An 18,151-nucleotide genomic window follows, 5' to 3' on the forward strand; every position below is an offset into this window, starting at 1 on the left:
GATGCAACTATGAATTGGCATTTATTTGAAATTCATGTAGGCTATTTTTTTTATTTATTTTTTCTAGTAATCAGCAGGGCTATTTTAGTTTGAAATTTTTTTTAACAATAGACGACTCTCTGTGGGCTTAACTAGTTATAACAGTATCAAAGTCCAGAGTTGGCTCAGATGTGCTGTGCAAAGAAGAAGCCATTATTTCCAGCCGACACACAGACACGGAGCGGGACAGAAACGCTGGTGTGGACTTGTAGCGCCGCCAAAAACAGACTCGTTTTACGGTAAAGATGTTGACGAAATCTCTGGTAAACTTCGGACTGTGGGTGAACCGTCAGCAACATAAAGGGATCGGGAAAGCAACCGCGGTCCTGGGTGCAGCGCACCATGGGGACATCCAGCGTCGACGGACATCCTCCACCAGCACTGTGATGGGTGTCAACAAACAGAAAACTATGGATGATTTAGGTGGACCGAGTTTCATGACTACCTTATACTGGCTTTTTGTTAAAGGGCATTTCAAAACGACGCAGCAAATGCAAGTAAGTTGCAGCGGAAGGAATAGAGATATTTTCGACCGGACGACGGAAAATCAGTAGTGTTTAGGTTTGAACTGTAGTAAACCAGATATCCTGCAGAGCTCTGCACTCATTTTTCTCTGACCCTGAAAGCTGATAATGGTCAATAAGTGTCTGTTTACCCAGAATATGTCTAGATTGTGGTGTATATGCAGTGCATCTGATCTTTCTTATTCCATGACAAGATAACCCTGATTAAACTGAAACTAGCTTATTTAATGTCTTTAGATGAGGCTTTACAGTTAAAATGCACGAGACATAAAGGTATTAACAACGCCAATAAATATTCTAAACAAAATACTTATCAGTGCAAAGTGAAACTTGAACATTTTTTAACACACTTAGTGAAACATGAGTAAGTGTTTCTAAAAAGGGCCCTGCTATTATTAGTATTAAAGAGGACACCCACTCATTATAGAGTTTTTTTTTCCTTCATAACTTTTGACTGAATTCATCATCCTTATTTCCTGTTTTCAGAAGGCAACAATTTTCTCCATATGAACATATTGAACATCCACAGTTATAACTCAAGTAATAACCATTGAACTCACATTAGCCTATTTGTCCACAGATTGAGCACAAGAAGATCTATGGGCCCCTCTGGAAGTCTAAATACGGCCCTCTGGTTGTGGTGAACGTGGCTAGTGCAGAGCTAGTAGAGCAGGTTCTCAGGCAAGAGGGGAGACACCCGGTCCGAACCGACATGCCTCATTGGAGGGGCTACAGAGAGCTGAGGAACCAGGCCCATGGACCTTTGACAGAGTGAGTGAAATACTCACAGATGCCCCAGCTTTACATAGATTTTCAGTGTCCAGAATCTGTACTACATTCTTCTTTCAGGCAAGTTTTGCATTCTGTATTCACATGAGGAAGTTTCTTCAAACTATTCTATTATTCATTTAATCAGTCCATCACAACCAAAGTGGAATTCAGAATACTGAGCACTTTTGCTGACAAAATAGCATGAATTGATGATGTTTGATATCAGATAAACAAATATATACATATCAGATCAGATATACAAATAAAGTCAACGTGACATGAGCCCAGGAAAATAGGTGTGGAACCAACTGAGAGCAAGGATAATTCAACATTTTATGAAAAAATGTGAGTCTAAAATATAAATTAATGCATTACATAATCTCAGCAAGGAATGTAATGCTCCAAGAGACACTTTAAGAAGACCTAGAAATCTAATTAACCCATTTCACTCCACCATTGTGGAAAATAGACTGCTGCAGCCTTGAGAAAACATTAAAGAATTGTGCAACTGCCTTTGCAACACTAACTAGTATCATAATATGCAATATAAATAACAAAATTAAGTATTTCTTTAACAATCCAACCTTTATATTTTCAAGATGTTATGTACTTATGCCTGCAGGGCATTGCTAGAGCATACAGTTCATAAACAAAAGGCTGGTTGACAAGGGTTATGTCTGGACCTGCTCCTCATTTCTGTTTATATGTGTGTTTGTGTGTGTCCCATATTGGCATACTGACGATAACATCAGCAGCTTCGTAAGTCTTTAGGCATGCCAGAAAAGAAAACAGTAGGTTTTCTTTGACTGAAAAATTGCAGCCTTCGTGTGCTGGTATTCATTCAGCCGTGTCAGACTTGTTGTGGAAGCAACAAGTGGATCATTTCTGCATGTATTTAACCCCAAAGCAGCACTTGCATGTGTCAGACATGCTGGTACACTGAGAGATGGAGTCAGAAAACTCTCCTTCAGGTGAGTTTTAATATACTCCAGAAATTGCATTTTGCACATTACTTAGAAAAAACAAACAAAAAGAAACGTACCTGTCTTGTTGTCATAAAATCCCATTCAAGAAACCAGAACATTCTTTCCTGTAAAAGGCCCTTTGAGTCCTAATAAGGAACACTTAAATAAACTCAAATATATATATTTATTTGTTAAAAAGTTCCAGTAATTTTCAACAACTGGCTACTGTAGGTTTTAGCAAACATAGCCATAATAATGTGATATATAAAATGGCACATTATTGGAGATAGTTCCTAATTTTTTGTTTATATTTTCTCAAAATCAGTGAAGCTCTGTGGCATAGACACAGAGAGGTGAATTTATTTTTTAAATACACAAATAATTTTTATTAGGACTATTTCACTGCTAATTTTTGGCAAAGACAAATAAAGAACATCTTTTCAGGATACAAAGTAAAGAAATTTGAACTATTTTAAATGATCATTTGAAGGATAGCAAGTTTAACAGAAAATGCTTGATCCAGACCAAAACCATATGAAGACAAGTAAGTCAGGTGAAAAATTTTTTCAACTGCTGCAATGACAATAAAGTTTAATGAATTCATTCATTGTATCAACCTGAGTTTATAACACTTGAAGTCTCTGTTTTCTCAGTGGTCTAAACTCAGAATTGTAAAGTACAAGAGATTAACTCAGATCAATAATTATGTCTGGAGTGCTTCTCCAGTCATTCACAGCTGGGGTTGAGCTTAAAAGAATGCAATGTTTACGTCTGGAAGGTCATTTCTTCACATTATTCCGGTTTTCAGGATGGGAGCCAAGTGGCAGCAGATCCGCAGCATCTTGAATCCTCGGATGCTGAAGCCCAAACACGTTTCCTCCTACTCGAACACCATCAATGAGGTGGTGACGGACTTCATCGACAGAGTGGCCTGGCTGAGGGGCACCAGTGGACAGGGAGTTATGGTCAATGACCTGACTGGAGAACTCTACAAATTTGCTTTTGAAGGTAATCAGCGAACAAATAAACAACATGATTCCACTTAATTAGCTTTAGAAACTTTTTTTCTTTCAGTACATCATGATAACTATAGGAACGTACTGATATTATCAAGTTATTAATCGTTTGTTTAATGAGGATAAAAATTATAATTCAACTATGTGTTTTGTGTTATTTTTTATTACTGCTAATCATCAAAAAATATATTTATGTATTTGTATTCCTTGAATTTTGGTTAAGAAAACAACAAAAAAAGCAAAAGTTTAACAGCATACTGTGGATACAAGGTGCAATGTGACTGCATGTCTGCATGTTCTGTATTATATCACGTATTGTATGTAAAATACAGTCAGAGAAGAAGACAAACAGAAGACCTGTCATACTTGTTGCGCTTGTCCTTGACTCTTTTTGTGACTGTACTTTGTAAAGCAGTAGTCTAGAGTGTGTTGTCATTTTGGCTGTAAATGTTGTCACGGTTGCCAAATGTTTTGGCCTTCACAGCTGATTAGATACTGTGAGATTACCTGTAGGCTTGATCAATGACCCTTTTTCTCTCCTGAGACAAGGCCCTGGAAAAACTTTATATTTAAAAGTTTTAATCTTTCAGCTTTTATCAAAAAATATTCAAGTTAGAGTTTTTTTTATAAGTAGGGGCTAATAGTGTGGAGTTTAGGGATAACAGCTGTTTAATATGTTAAACTCCCATTTTCATGGTTTTAAATGCGAATCATAACCCAAAGATAACAGGTTTGTCTTTTATGCTGCGTCAAGAATTATTTGCAATGTAATGACAGTCTGAGGACTAAACCCCTGATTTGAGCTGACAGTTGTATTTTCATTACTGTGGTGCCTTAACTCACTGCAGCTGTCATCAGTTGTTTGAGGTTCTTTTTGCTTTCATGTTTATGTCAGGAGCTGCTAAATCAACTTGATATGAGCTGACTGAGTTGAAGATTTCGGGATATTGTATTTTATTTACCTTGAAAATCTTAAAGTGTAATCAGGATTATTGTCTATCTGTAGAGGACTGTCATATCAGCTTTGGTGTTTTGGACTGAACCTGAGCAGACAGCATAACTGTACCTCAGCCCATGCCACCACCTCAGTGTTGCTTTGCATGTTGCATGTTTTTTTGTTTTTTTTGCAAAGTCTAAGCTGTCTTTTTATTTGTGAGGCTTATGAATGGTTTTCACTTTGTCGTGAACCTTCAGTTTGCTGTCAAGCCTTTATGGCAGACTAAGCTTAGCCTATTTCTTAGTGTTTCCTTCATTGTCCAAGAAGTAAGCCATCCAGTTTTATTCTACCATATTGCACACATGTAATCTTGTTTATTCAGTAATTTTCCAAAATAATCTGCAAATGAACTGTTCTTGACTTTTATAGAGGTTTAAGTACCAAATACAACCAGGCTAGCTTGCTCTTCTTCAAACTGTTCTTACTAATGCAGCTGGTTGTTGACAAAAAATGCATTCAAAAACCTTGTTCAAAAACATGTGCTTTTTTCGCTCCAGTTTGATGTGGAGCTTAACTACATAACAGTAGTTCACTGATTTAAGGTAATTATTGCCTCATAGTGCAGCCATACTTTAAACATAGTGTAATTTTCATAAGTAAATGTGCTGTATAAATAAAATTGGACTGGATAAGTCTGTCTTAAATAAGGAATAATGTAAAAACAGGTATTGTCATTTTTATTATTTTACAATGAGTCACCAGTTGGTACAGGTCCTCCTCCAAGAAAAATTACAGCACAGCTGTTCTACATTAGGCCAGAATGGACAAACTAAAAACTGACTCAGAAGATTTTCTGCATTTATTGCACTTTTATTAACCACTATCCTGCACATTTAAAAACAGGATGTATTGTTGGATTCACACCCAGACATCACTAATGGAACACGCATTGCCTTTGGTTTCAGTAGCCTGTTCTGAAAGCTGGTGGTATGAAACCAATAAAAAACATTCTAGGCTATACTAGTAGATGAATGACCAAGAGTTGGGAATGAGATGGTCATCAATGTCTTTAGAGTGAAATCAGAATAGCAGCTGAATAACCAGAGGTTTGGAAGACAGTGTTTTAGTTATCACTTGTGAGTGTAATGTTTCGGTGTCCACAGCTCTACAGGGTGCTAACTGTGCCAACTGAGGGAAGTCGGATTTAAGGTATTTTCTAGAACAAGTTATGGTTAGAATTGGAGCAGTTGTGGTGTAAATCAGTTATTCCCAACCTAGTTTCCTTGGGGACCCCTTGTCTGCAAATACTAAAAAGCCATGGACCCCCTGCCCCACCCTGTGCTGAAACCATACTTGGTTTTTGTGATTCCGAAAGTAAGATTCTCACCATAAATAATGTATTCTGGCTGAGTCCTGTCATTTGATAAGGCCAAAGATAAATTAACAACATATAGCCTTACTTTTTTTCTTCTTAAAATAGGGACAATGTGTGGACATTAATCACAGGGGTTCTGAATGTTCAAAGCCTCGGGGACCCCTTGTGTTCTTTGGAGGACCCACTTGGGGGCTCCCAGACCTCAGGTTGGGTACCACTGGTGTAAATAATCTTATTTTTATGTGCAGGGATCTGCTCAGTGTTGTTTGAGACTCGTATGGGCTGCATGAATGAAGTGGTGCCTGAGGAAACCGAAAAGTTCATCTTCTCCGTTGGGGAAATGTTCCGGCTCTCTCCCATCATCGTCCTCTTCCCCAAGTCCCTCTGGCCTTACCTGCCTTTCTGGAAACAGTTTGTTTCAACCTGGGATCATCTCTTCAAAGTTGGTGAGCAACATTAAATTTAACTCGTGAACAACAGGCTGTTTCAGGTGATTTTTTTAACAAATAGAAGTCTGCTAATCAATATGTAGAATCCAGTGTTTATCATAATCAGTAAAGATTTTAATAAATAGTTTTTCATGTTATTCTGTTTATGAAAGGTAAAGTTTTTAAAGTAAGCAGAAGTTGACATCTTAAAGTTCCTCCTTTAAACTTGAATAATGACTTGCAGTCTTACCTGTTATGCCGAAAACAGGATGTGGCTGTCACTTCTCTTTGCGATAAGAGCCATGGTGTAAAGAATGCTGTGTTTTTTCGTTTTTTGGACCGACTTGCTACTGGTTCATGTAAATTACGTAATCTGCTTAATAAAGAAGCTACGTGGGAGTTGAGACTTCGGAGTTGACATCAGACACTCTCTGAGTGCTGAACCACTGTCTCTCCCCATAGCGATGAAGCTGACCTCACTCTGAGTTCTTTGTGTCTTATTTTATGATAGAAAAATACCCATCAAAAGTCACTTTGCTAAAGACATGAGACTTTTGAAAATAATCTGCTCTATATTCTAAGAAATATTACCCACAAAATTTAACCAGGTTTTAAGTTTGATGAAATAAAATAAAACATGGATACATAAAAAAAAAAAAAATTAAGTAAATATATTATGGGCAGTTTTACAAATAAAAACCTTGCAAACATTTGCAAAAAAGCTAGCAAAGTTATTATTATTATTATTCATATATATATATATATATATATATATATATATATATATATATATATATATATATATATATACATGTATATATATATATATATATATATAAATCCAGTTTTAAGACTCACAGATACTACAATGTAATTGACAGAAATTAAATTAAATTAAATTAAATTAAATTAAATTAAATTAAATTAAATTTTAAAAATGTTAAAATATCTTGGCCACTTTCTTTGGATAGGTATCCATACTAATACTGCATAATAATTATGAGTTAGTGCTTTTATCTCACACTATCTTTTACAGATTAGCTGCCCAGCAAGTTTACTAGAGTTTATGCTTCATGGCCATTTTCAGGTTGCATTATCAAATCATTTCAAGGTTAACAGACTCCAGTGACTCTCTGAAAAGACAAAGTCCATCCTCCAGGTCCTACTGACTTTTAACACAAATCAGTTTCTGACCAGGATCCTCTCACAGGGTCTCTTTGTTGCCATCTAGTGGATTAGAATTTCTACTCTGTCTCCTGAGAATTACAGTAATTTGATCAATATTCTTCTGTATGCCTTAGCTGAAGATTTGGTAAAGAAGAAAGTGGAGGAAATCCAGGAAAAAGTGGACCTGGATAAGAACGTGGAGGGCGCTTACCTTACACATCTGCTCCTAAGTGACCAGATGACAACTACAGAGATTCTAGGCAGCATCACTGAACTCCTACTGGCAGGAGTCGACACAGTGAGTACTCATGGCTGTCAGTATTCGCCACACTTTGTCCAGATCTTCCCTTCAAGAATCTGCTTTTTTTACTCTTTTTTTTCATGCCATTTTCTGTTTGTCTTCATCTTCCTCCAGGCAATCAAATTATTCAGTATGTGGTGAAACACACTGCTGGGCAGATGTATTATACTGTATTTGCAATATATCTGTCATTTTTTATTGTCACATAGTTTATTTTGAACTCGAGTTCAGCAGCTAAATTAATTTAAATGTAAACAAAAGAATTCTACCTGTAAAATGTAAACTTAAAAAAAGAAACATAATTTGTATTATAACACTCAACTGACCCTCCCAACCTTTCCATGCATCCGTCACTCTGTGACTGAAGGTGTTCGGTAAATAGAAAGAGGAAAGGGATTGTGCTGAGATGTGCAGAGGCGTGGGTTTGTTTTAATGTGCTTTAACTGTTGTTAATCAAATGGAAAATTAGGTTATTTATCTGATTTACAGCTCCATTCAGCAACATTTGGGCAGCTTGTGTTAATAAAACACATCTGCTGACAGATTTATGGAGCAGGGGCCAAGCTGTCCTGCAAGTCCTGCATATACAGTAGTCATGGACGATTGCAGCTTTGCATTCATTTAAACGTGAGAAAAGAGTTCGATAAGGCCCACATGTTGCTGGGCAAAGAGTAAACAGTAAACCTCGTGTGATGACAAAGTATTTGATTTAACTTCTGTTCATAGTAGAGCTTTTCACTGGTTAGTTCCTAAGAATCAGAATCCACTTCTTGCCATTGCACAGGGTACAGCAGCACTGAGGTAGCAGCTCACGTTAAGATAAATAAAAATAAATAGAACACAATATGCAACACAATAAACCCATTCATAAGGCAATAATACCTGTCATTAAATTCATGTGGCTACCTACAAATATGTAATTAAATATTTCCTGGACTCATAAATCAAATTTGCTCCCCTACAAAAAGACTATAAATGTAATATAATATTTTCATAATATACTGTATATAGACTCATCAGGCTGATACTTGTGAAACTATTAGTTTTTGTTACTGGTTTTATAAAATATGTTTCCTTAATTTCGTTTAGATTTGGATTAACAAATTCAACATCTCATTTCAGTATTTCACCGGACTTTCCAGTCAACTAAGTTTTGCTTTATCGAAAGTTGTTTTAATGTCACTCCAATTTAGCTGCTTATAAAAGTATTTTTTTCAGTAATATTTCATTTTTTGTGCTTTGCCTTGCTGTAATATTTTAATTCAGACAAGTATCACTATAATACTAATGAGTCCTGGTAAAAAAGAGACTTAAATAGTATGACAATCAACTGTTATTTACAAAATTACCGGCAGGCCCCACCACATGCTTTAAAGTTGTTTCACAAGGATCTTTCTGCAGATTTGATCTTTTGATTTTTTTAATATAATTTCTTTTTTTTTTAAATATTATATCTATAGTATCTGCTCCTTTTTTCATTAAGAGTTTTGAGCATTTTTTTTTGTTTCCTGTGATAATGTGGACTGTAAAATTATATAATCTGACTGAAACAATTACACTGCCTGGCCAAACAAAGAAAAGTCACCACCTGGATTTAACTAAGCAAATAGGTACGAGTCTCTGATTGGATCATTACTGCACGGGACATTATCTTTCAGCTGGCATCAAGTTATTTAACCCCAACTGATGCAATGAGTAGCTTCTCATTTCCTAAACAACCATGTGGAAAAAAACCTTCTGAGGTCGTGGAAAAGCTGTTAGTTTGTTTAAAAAGTCAAGTCAGTGGCATGAATCAACTTGAGAAAACAAGACAAGGAGAAAATACTAAAAATGGGTTAAGAACTGTCCAACACATTATTAACAAATGGAACCATCGTCTTCGAGGAAGAAATGTGGTTTGAAAAACACCTGAATAATGGTGAAAGGATCATTTAAACATTTGGTGAAATCAGACTGAAGAAAACACCAGTAGAACTCAGGGTGTTTAATAGTGAAAATAAGATCATTTCCACACACACACACAAGGTGACGAAAACTTAAGGGATTGGGACTAAACAGCTATATAGCCATAAGAAAACCATTAATCAGTGAGGCTGACTGGACTGTTTGCTAGGAAGCATAAAGACTGGACTCTGGAACAATGGAAGTAGGATCATGTGGTCTGATGAGTCCAGAGTGATGGGAGCATCGGGGTAAGAAGAGAGGCAGATGAAGACATGCAGCCATCATGCCTAGTGCCTACTGTACAAGCCTGTGGGGTAGTCTGTGATCAGGGGTTGCTGCAGTTGATCAGGTCTAGGTTCAGACTCATTATGTGCTGAATCTAGAGGTCAGCTGAATACTCAGATTTATCCCATTTTTTGATTTTTTCTTCACTGGTGGCAAGAAAAAATACAAAAATATTATCTCTGTTTATTTGTCAACCATTTTCTTAATTCTGTGCAGTCCCAAGATCATTCTTAGCAGAAAAAACATCTAAGAAATTTTATAATAATAAATTAAGTCTAAATTCAGCGAATGTAGAGGTGTTTCCTTTAACAAAGTAATATTTCTACTGGCTCTTTTTATGGCACAATTCCCTCATTTAACCAAGTGATTTAGAGCTAACCCACCCATCAGTCATTTTTCTTCCTCACTTTTGCAGACTTCCAACACTATCTCATGGTCTCTTTACCACTTGGCAAAGGAGCCAGAGATCCAAGAACAGCTGTACCAGGAAGTGATCAGTGTTTGTCCCGGAGACAAGGTGCCAACCAGCAGTGACATTGCTCAGATGCCGTACCTGAAAGCCATCATCAGGGAAACACTACGGTATTGTATTGCATGTATTTGTCTATCAGTAGGACGTGACCCAAACACCAGATGATTGTTCAAACTAGAATCAAATCAACAAAATGTGGACTTCAGTTTAGCAGGAAAAAATCTACGATGATGGGCAAATATTTCTGTTCACTGTCTGGGTAGCAGTCTCTGAAAGCAGTCAACAAGCTCAGCTTCTTCTAGAAAAGTCAAACCAAGTACGAGACATTTCACAGCAGCTGCATGTCCTGGTTAAAAATGTTCCAACATACATGGCTACGGTTAATCTGAAGCCCAACTTTGCCATCCAGTTTTGTACAGAAGACAAGCTAGTCAGTAAAATGATTTATAAATCTGAAAGCATACATTCGTTTGCAAACTGAAGAAAATCTACTGGTTAGAAGTTGGCTTTTACTGAATAAATAGATGACAACTGAGATGCTGTGCTTTTTTCGATCACCAGGCTGTATCCAGTGGTGCCAGGAAACGCTCGCGTCTCCGTTGAAAGTGAGATTATTGTCGGAGATCATCTGTTCCCAAAAAAGGTGAGACGTAAGTCAAATAGTCCCTGCCCTTAACCTGCATTTAAATGCTTTTAGATAAGAGACATGAAAACTAAACTTTTACATTAAAAAGTCAAAACAGCTTTTATTATTGAGATTCAGGTGTCCTGATTTTCTATCTTCCTTTTTGATAATTAACTCAATCTTTCACTGCAGGAACATCATTTAATAAACACTACATAATAATACATTTATCATGACTTCTGACATTTATCAGCACTCAATTTGATTGATTGATTGATTGATTTAATATTTTTTTTATACATTCATTTATTTGGCCGGCGTGGCTCAGTGGGTAGAGTGGTCGTCTTGTATGCTGAGGATTGCCGGTTCAATCCTCGGCCATGTCGAGGTGTCCCTGAGCAAGACAAAATTGCTCTTGCATGGCATCTTCCGCCATCACTTTGTGTATGTGAATGGGTGAAAAAGCAAGCCTTGGCTGGGGGGGGAGGTTTGCACCTGGGTGGCGGTGGCCTTACTGTGTGGAGTTTGCATGTTCTCCCTGTGTATGCGTGTGTTCTCTACGGGTACTCCGGCTTCCTCCCACCGTTCAAAGACATTCATGTTAGGTTCATTGGTCACTCTAAATTCTCCCTAGGAGTGAGTGTATGTGTGAATGGTTGTTTGTCTCGTTCTGTGTTGGCCCTGTGATGGACTGGTGACCAGTCCAGGGTGTACCCTGCCTCTCTCCTGCTAAAATGCTGGGATAGGCTCCAGCTGACCCGCGACCCGTAAAGCGGTACTGATAATGATTTTTTTTTTTTTGCAACGTTTAATCTGCAGTTTTGTGCCATAGCAAAGATTTTTAGATGTTGTTTTATTGCAATTTCCTTAATACAATCGGATCTCACCGGAAACTTTGATTTACAGAGCAAGTAGAGCGTTGTCTGAAACAGCTCTAAGTTGACCTACTCTACTGTATTTACCTTGATTAGTTCATCCCAACTCTCCTGTGTTTTTTAACATTTATAATCAAGCTTCACAAGAAGATTTTTCATTCCTGACTACGTCATTTTTTTATGTGAAACCATCCAGAGATCCCATTGAATCAAAAACTGTGAGCTTTTTTTTGCTCATTGATCACTTAGAGGAATGACATGTGTACTCAGTTTTCTTTCAATGATCACACGATTTATGGTGTTTTCCAGGGAATTCTCAGATGTTTTAACAATTGCTGCGCTGGTTGTCTATTTCTGGGCCTGTACTGTAAATAAAGCTATTTTAAAATGTTTGCTTATGATTGGTGAAAGATAAATATTCTACTTGTCAACTGCTGATGGTTCAGTCAGTTTAACATTTAGGATTTATTGCACAGACTTGAACTCACTTTTGTTGAATCCTTTAACAGAAGGCACAATATAAGAATATCATATGGGATAAAAAGTAGATCCACTAACAGTGAAGACTCGGGTAAAGTAGTAAAAGTGGTGTTTCTCTCTCAGACACTGTTCCACCTGTGCCACTACGCTGTGTCCTATGATGAGAACATTTTCCCCGACCCGCACACCTTCCTGCCTCAGCGCTGGCTCAGAGGAGGGGAGGATAAGTTCAAGCAGCACCCGTTTGGGTCGGTGCCGTTTGGTTTCGGGATCCGAGCATGTTTAGGTCGGCGTGTGGCCGAACTTGAGATGTATCTCCTCCTGTCTAGGGTAAGAAGATCTGCGATTAACTAGCTGTTCATTCTTTAAATTCATGTTTGTGTGATAATCTGTGATGCAGAGAAGGTCAGAGTGACTTCCTTCACTTTTAATGTATCAATCTATCTATTTATCTTTTTCTCTGGTATATTGGCTCCAGTTGCTCTTGTTTCACTTACCGGTATGTATGATTTGAAACCATGGCAACTGTAACTTTAACTTCACAATATAAATAACTTTTTCAATCTCGACTTAGCTTTTCCCTCTTTATCAAGCTTTAATGGAGTCATGCTCGGGACAAAACTCCCACACAAAAGCATGAATTTCAGTTTTTTATCTTCTCTTAAAGATTAGATTTGATTTACATGCCAACTAGCAGACGTTATACTCTTTTAATCCAAGCCAGTTTATGTCATGTTAACTTATTTTTTAGAAAGTAAACAATTATTTTGCTCACATATTGCAAAAGTTTAAACCTTGTGGACTGAACGAGTTATAGAGATACCTCTATTTTCACTTCCAGGAAATTTGTTGTTTTTTTTTGTTGTTTTTTTTGCTCAGTGAGAAGTATTGACTCGTCGTAACTGTCCAACCAGTTCCCAGAGCTCTGTCTAATCTTCTTTTATTCATCTGTTATTTAAATATATGCAGACAACTTATCTGCCATATGACATTGGTCCAATTCGTCTCAGCCAAAAGCCACACAGTTACAGATTAGTGGTCCTAGTGAGAAGTTGGTAGCTGCTGCCTGTTATAAGATGTTTCTGCATTAGCGTGCCTAAACAAACGATTTTCCTTTGTGTTTAAGGTGATAAAGCACTACGAGGTGAGGCCGGACCCAACGGGAGCAACAGTGAAGCCGATCACCAGAACCCTGCTCTGCCCCTCTACGCCGATCAACCTTCAGTTCCTGGACAGGAGAGCTGAGCAGGCGGAGCCGAGAGCAGCTGCAGGAGTTTCTTTGTGAGCTGTTTTAGCATTCAGCCTGCGTTTCCCTCCCGTCACCGAGCACTTGTTTATACAGAGTTCACACCATGAGCACTGACTGGAATGCACTCACACTGAAGCATAAAATTCAAACTGACCTTAGCAGGTTATGATGTACGGTGTATTTTGTTAAAGTGCCTCTTCATGGAAGTACTATAATGTACTTTTAGCTTTTTTTTTTTTTCCTTTTTTTTTAAGTTCTTTGAGCCTTGCAGCGTAAAGCATTGTGGGTGTAAGTTTAATAGGGCTCGATGTTTAATCTCTGGATGGCACTTGGATATTTTTGTTATGTTAATGTGATAAGAACTTTGTGTTTTTATAGGGTTATTTTTGCTCTTGGCTTTAAAAGAGGAAGCTGCACATCTTCAGCTATCAAATCCAGACGTATTTGGACAGTGAAGTTTTGTTTTCTAATTTTTCTTGTGGAGACTGGGGACTGTTCTTTCAAAAACACACAATTACTTCAGTGTATCTTTATTTTCACTGGTGTATTGCTGTCGATCTGCAGCATTTCAGCAAGAAATTGATTTATTTCAAATAGGCTTGTTCCCTGTTTTGGTTTCATGATTTTTGTTCTAATAATTAAAATGATTATTTCACTCATTTCATACACATTACATACTGAAACAGTCTGAGCACCTGGTGTTAAACTAAAGGCAAACAAGGAGCTGGACTTTTTAACAGATGATATGAGTTGATATATAAGAAAAATACATTTGCTGCTTTTTTTTGTACATAAAGAGAGAATTTTATTAGGTTTCATCAGTTTTTTTAATAAAGATTTGTTTTAACCTTTAAGGCCATACACAACCTCGCCCCTCCATATTTTTCTGATCTCCTCTGTGTTGCCAAACCGGTCCGTTCCCTCAGATCCTCCTCTGCAATTCACCTCATCTTCACCCCCGCTCGCCTTGTCACCATGGGGAGTAGAGCTTTCAGCTGCTCTGCTCCTCATCTGTGGAACTCACTCCCCCCTGACCTCCGCAACTCTGATTCTATTCATTTGTTCAAATCCAAACTGAAAACACATCTGTTTAAACTGGCTTACTCACTATAATATGTACATTGTTGCAATCACTGTTTTATGTTTTTCTTGTATTTTATTTGGATTTATTCATTGTTGTGTTTTTATTGTACGGTGACCTTGAGTGTGAGAAAGGCGCCTTTATAAATAAAATGTATTATTATTATTATTATTATTATTAAAACTAAATGTCATCAGTTTATAAGTTGTACAGATATATATTAGGGACATTCAATAATAAAAAATGTGCCTGCTTCTAATATTCCTGAATTTAGATTTATACTCAATGTCTAATTTGTTCCTGATATATCTAATAAAGGAAGACATATCAAGTTCACAGTGATTTCCTTGTTTTCATTTTGTTAGACGGCAGCATGTTCCAGGTCCATCCAGACATATATAAGCTTGTATTAACTAAACAGCTAATTAATTGATTTAAAAAAGCCAAATTTTTCAGAACTCAGTTGGTTGACATTGGTGTCCTGTGTTTTAAAGCATTAAAGAAAAAAAGCACATTGGCAAAAAATGCAGATATGATGGTACTGTTGTCAGATGGTGCACACATGCTGTCATTTTCTGTTAATTTTTGCTAATATGAAAGCAACACTACATAATTTTACAGCCCTTATGCATTGGGTTTCTGACTTATTTTAATGGCACATTGACAGTCATTATGCACATTTCTGGAGCCGGCATTGCCATGCAGCATCCTGAGGTGAGAAACCACATCTTTGGCAGTGTGTCATATGCCAGCAACTGGATATCAACACCTTGGCTGTTTTGAATGCACACCATGGTTGATTCAGCAAAGAAACCAAATGGGCGATTATCTGAGGGAGCGAGGAAAAGAAAAGTAGAAAGTGACACAGCGAGAGATAAGATGGGTTTCAATATCCTACTGACTTGTACTGGCTGGAGAGCGCTCAGGTGGATGCTAAATCAGCCTTTTTTAAAAGTTAGTAGTAGGTAAAAACTACTTCTGACTGACTAATGCTATATAATAGGCAACATAATTTTATGTAGCCTGCTTTTATATAATCTTTAGGTCTGTTTGAAGGATTTTTTCTTTTTTCATTTGTATTGTATCTGTACATACCAGTTAATTTTTTTTTTTTTTTTTTTTTTTTTATTTTGTTAGTTATCAGTTCATTTGCAGGCTAATACTGCCCTCTTGTGGACTTTTATGGTACTACATGTCTTTCCATCGATAATTCAGGTGGGATAATCTGGGGGTTTTTTTATCAGTCGTGAAAACGTGGCAGATTTTTTTTTTTTTTTTTTTTTTATTTAACAAACTCAAAAACTGGTCAGAGAATTGTGTGAACCCATTACAGGAAGGTCTGTCATTTTCTTTGAAAGAATAATCCCCTCAAAATGATTTGGTGCTGATCAAACAAAGATTTAATGCCTGTGTAAGTGCTCAGGTAGGCTCAAACATTGATAACTAACCATATCTTTTATGGTTAATACTGCATCCAGCTGCTAAATTTATCACGACGCTTTGGCCCACAAAATCCTTAATGTCACAAGATCAGAACTTTTTGGACTTGTGCAATCTATTAAATGTGTTGGCTGGATAAAGCCACTTTCCTTAAAACATCACTGTAGATTACACAAGCAGGCTCTGAGCATGAAAATACACAACTGGTCATTAATCCTCCAAAACCACCTTAAACCAAGATGAACCAGTAAAAATGACTTTGACTTGGGTTGTAAATTATTGCTCAGGTTATTTTACAGGTAAATATACCTATATGTGGGTACCTTTATGTTTCTTTTAATTTTTTAATAATTTTGAACTGATTACAGTTCAATTCTGTTCTTTGTTGTGATCAGTACACTGTAAGGATCACTGGTTTTGCAAGGTAAACATGAACCTGCTTTTGTTTTTTATCAGCTATGATAAGAAAATGAGTGAGAACCTACACAAACATCCTGGTATGATGTGATAAAATAAAGTAAAATAAAATATGCCCTGCTAATTTCAGGTGCCAGACAGATATTTCTCAGTTGAGTGCTCATTCAGGTGTTCCCTGCAGTGTTTTTCTTATTAAGTAAAAAAAAAAGGAGCCAGTGAACAACCATTTATGACCCCTGGTTACAACATCTAAGCCATCTCCATGACAACAGAGAAAATTCCATCTGCTGATAAGCAGGGATGCAGCTAAAAGTTTGTAAATGGACCAAGATGTATAATTAGATGGTTTAACATGCATTTCTTCTTCTTTGTTTTTAAGTTGATTTATAACAGTGTTGATCTGTGTATCTGCAAAAATGAGATCTAAAAAACAGCCCTGTGTAAATGATATAAAGGTAAGAGACTAAACATATGCAATGTTATAAAGTTTCAAAAGATCAACTGTTCAAATCTATGTTTTGACCAAACTGTCTGAAAAATAATCCTTAAATGTGTGCATCTGGCTTTAAACAGATAAATTATTTATTGTTATGCTAAAATAAATAAATAAAAAAGATTTTTTAGAGCACAGTACAAATCAGATATCATCACAGACCTTAACTAAAGGATTAATAGGTCATGTTTTTAAATTTACGTGTATTTACTTATATAAAATTAACTGATCTGAAAGGCCATCCACTACCAGCTGCACCTATCAGCTCATTATTTTGGTTTATTCATTTTAGACAGGCAAATCCTGGACCAGCTGCCAGACCAGCAGAGGGCTGACACAGACAGACAACTATGTACACATTTTTAATTATGCTTCTTTTTTTCTGATGTTTCACCTCAGCCAGGAAGTGAAACATCAGCACATCAGCAGAAGTGAAACATCAGGAAGTGAAGCACTTTAAATTACCTTGTTGTTGAATTGTGCAATGCAAATAAACTTGCCTTGCCCTTACTCCCAACTGTGGTCAGTTTAGAATGACAGATTAAACTTTGGACTGTGGGAAGAAACTGGAGCACCAAGAGAAAATCTTCTCGGTTTGAGGTGCAGAGATAGGTTTGAAACCAGGTGAGCTGGAAGCACAAACTTCTGCAGATCAATTCTGCATATTGATTAGATAGATAGATAGATAGATAGATAGATAGATAGATAGATAGATAGATAGATAGATAGATAGATAGATAGATAGATAGATAGATAGATAGATAGACGGAGTACTGAGTACAACACTAACACATACAAAACATTCAGTCTGTCTATTCTTTTTTAGATAAATTAGTTTTAAAAGCAGTGACCAAGATCATTTCTCTCAATGTCCTTTGTCATGTGTGCATCATTATTTCTGTCCTGTCTTGCTCATCAAGATCCATTACAAAGCTGAACATGTGAAAATGATGTGTTTTCAGGGTGTACTGGTTGTGACCTGGCGGTCAAAAGAACACACCTCCCTCACGCCCGTGTTCGTTCAGGCAATTCATTTTTTCGTTTTAAAACAAACTCGAGAAAAACTGAAGCACAGTCGTTTTTGTTTTTTCATTTACAATCAAAATGAAAAAAATGGAAAAACAGAACCGATTTGCCTTTCTTATTCCCAGAATATAAAGACAATAAACAAGAAAAACCTAACTGAAAACCGAACTATTTTTGGATTTAGGCAATTTCCTTTTTTAAAATTTTTTCTTCAGAATAAAAAGATGATATGTTAACATGC

At 36.7% G+C, this 18,151-nt stretch overlaps 1 protein-coding gene across 1 annotated transcript; it reads left to right on the plus strand.

Annotated features, from left to right (window-relative positions):
• Positions 1 to 163: 163 nt before the first annotated feature.
• Positions 164 to 14,870, plus strand: si:dkey-91i10.3 (cytochrome P450). The gene is made up of 9 exons (XM_042002456.1): positions 164 to 536; positions 1,144 to 1,334; positions 3,108 to 3,307; positions 5,876 to 6,073; positions 7,357 to 7,520; positions 10,168 to 10,334; positions 10,786 to 10,867; positions 12,328 to 12,534; positions 13,331 to 14,870. Exons 1-9 carry the CDS (start codon positions 285 to 287, stop codon positions 13,487 to 13,489), a joined length of 1,620 nt encoding a protein of 539 aa, XP_041858390.1. The 5' UTR covers positions 164 to 284; the 3' UTR covers positions 13,490 to 14,870.
• Positions 14,871 to 18,151: the final 3,281 nt, after the last annotated feature.

This window comes from Melanotaenia boesemani, chromosome 12, assembly GCF_017639745.1.
Source record: "Melanotaenia boesemani isolate fMelBoe1 chromosome 12, fMelBoe1.pri, whole genome shotgun sequence".
Taxonomy (NCBI): Eukaryota; Metazoa; Chordata; class Actinopteri; order Atheriniformes; family Melanotaeniidae; genus Melanotaenia; species Melanotaenia boesemani.

Bases quoted from the DNA above. Each gene is read 5' to 3' on its own strand.
- si:dkey-91i10.3 (XM_042002456.1), top strand. From the start codon at position 285: ATGTTGACGAAATCTCTGGTAAACTTCGGACTGTGGGTGAACCGTCAG. The intron at 6,074-7,356 runs GTGAGCAACATT...TGTATGCCTTAG, and splicing joins GGATCATCTCTTCAAAGTTG to CTGAAGATTTGGTAAAGAAG. The intron at 10,868-12,327 runs GTGAGACGTAAG...TTTCTCTCTCAG, and splicing joins ATCATCTGTTCCCAAAAAAG to ACACTGTTCCACCTGTGCCA.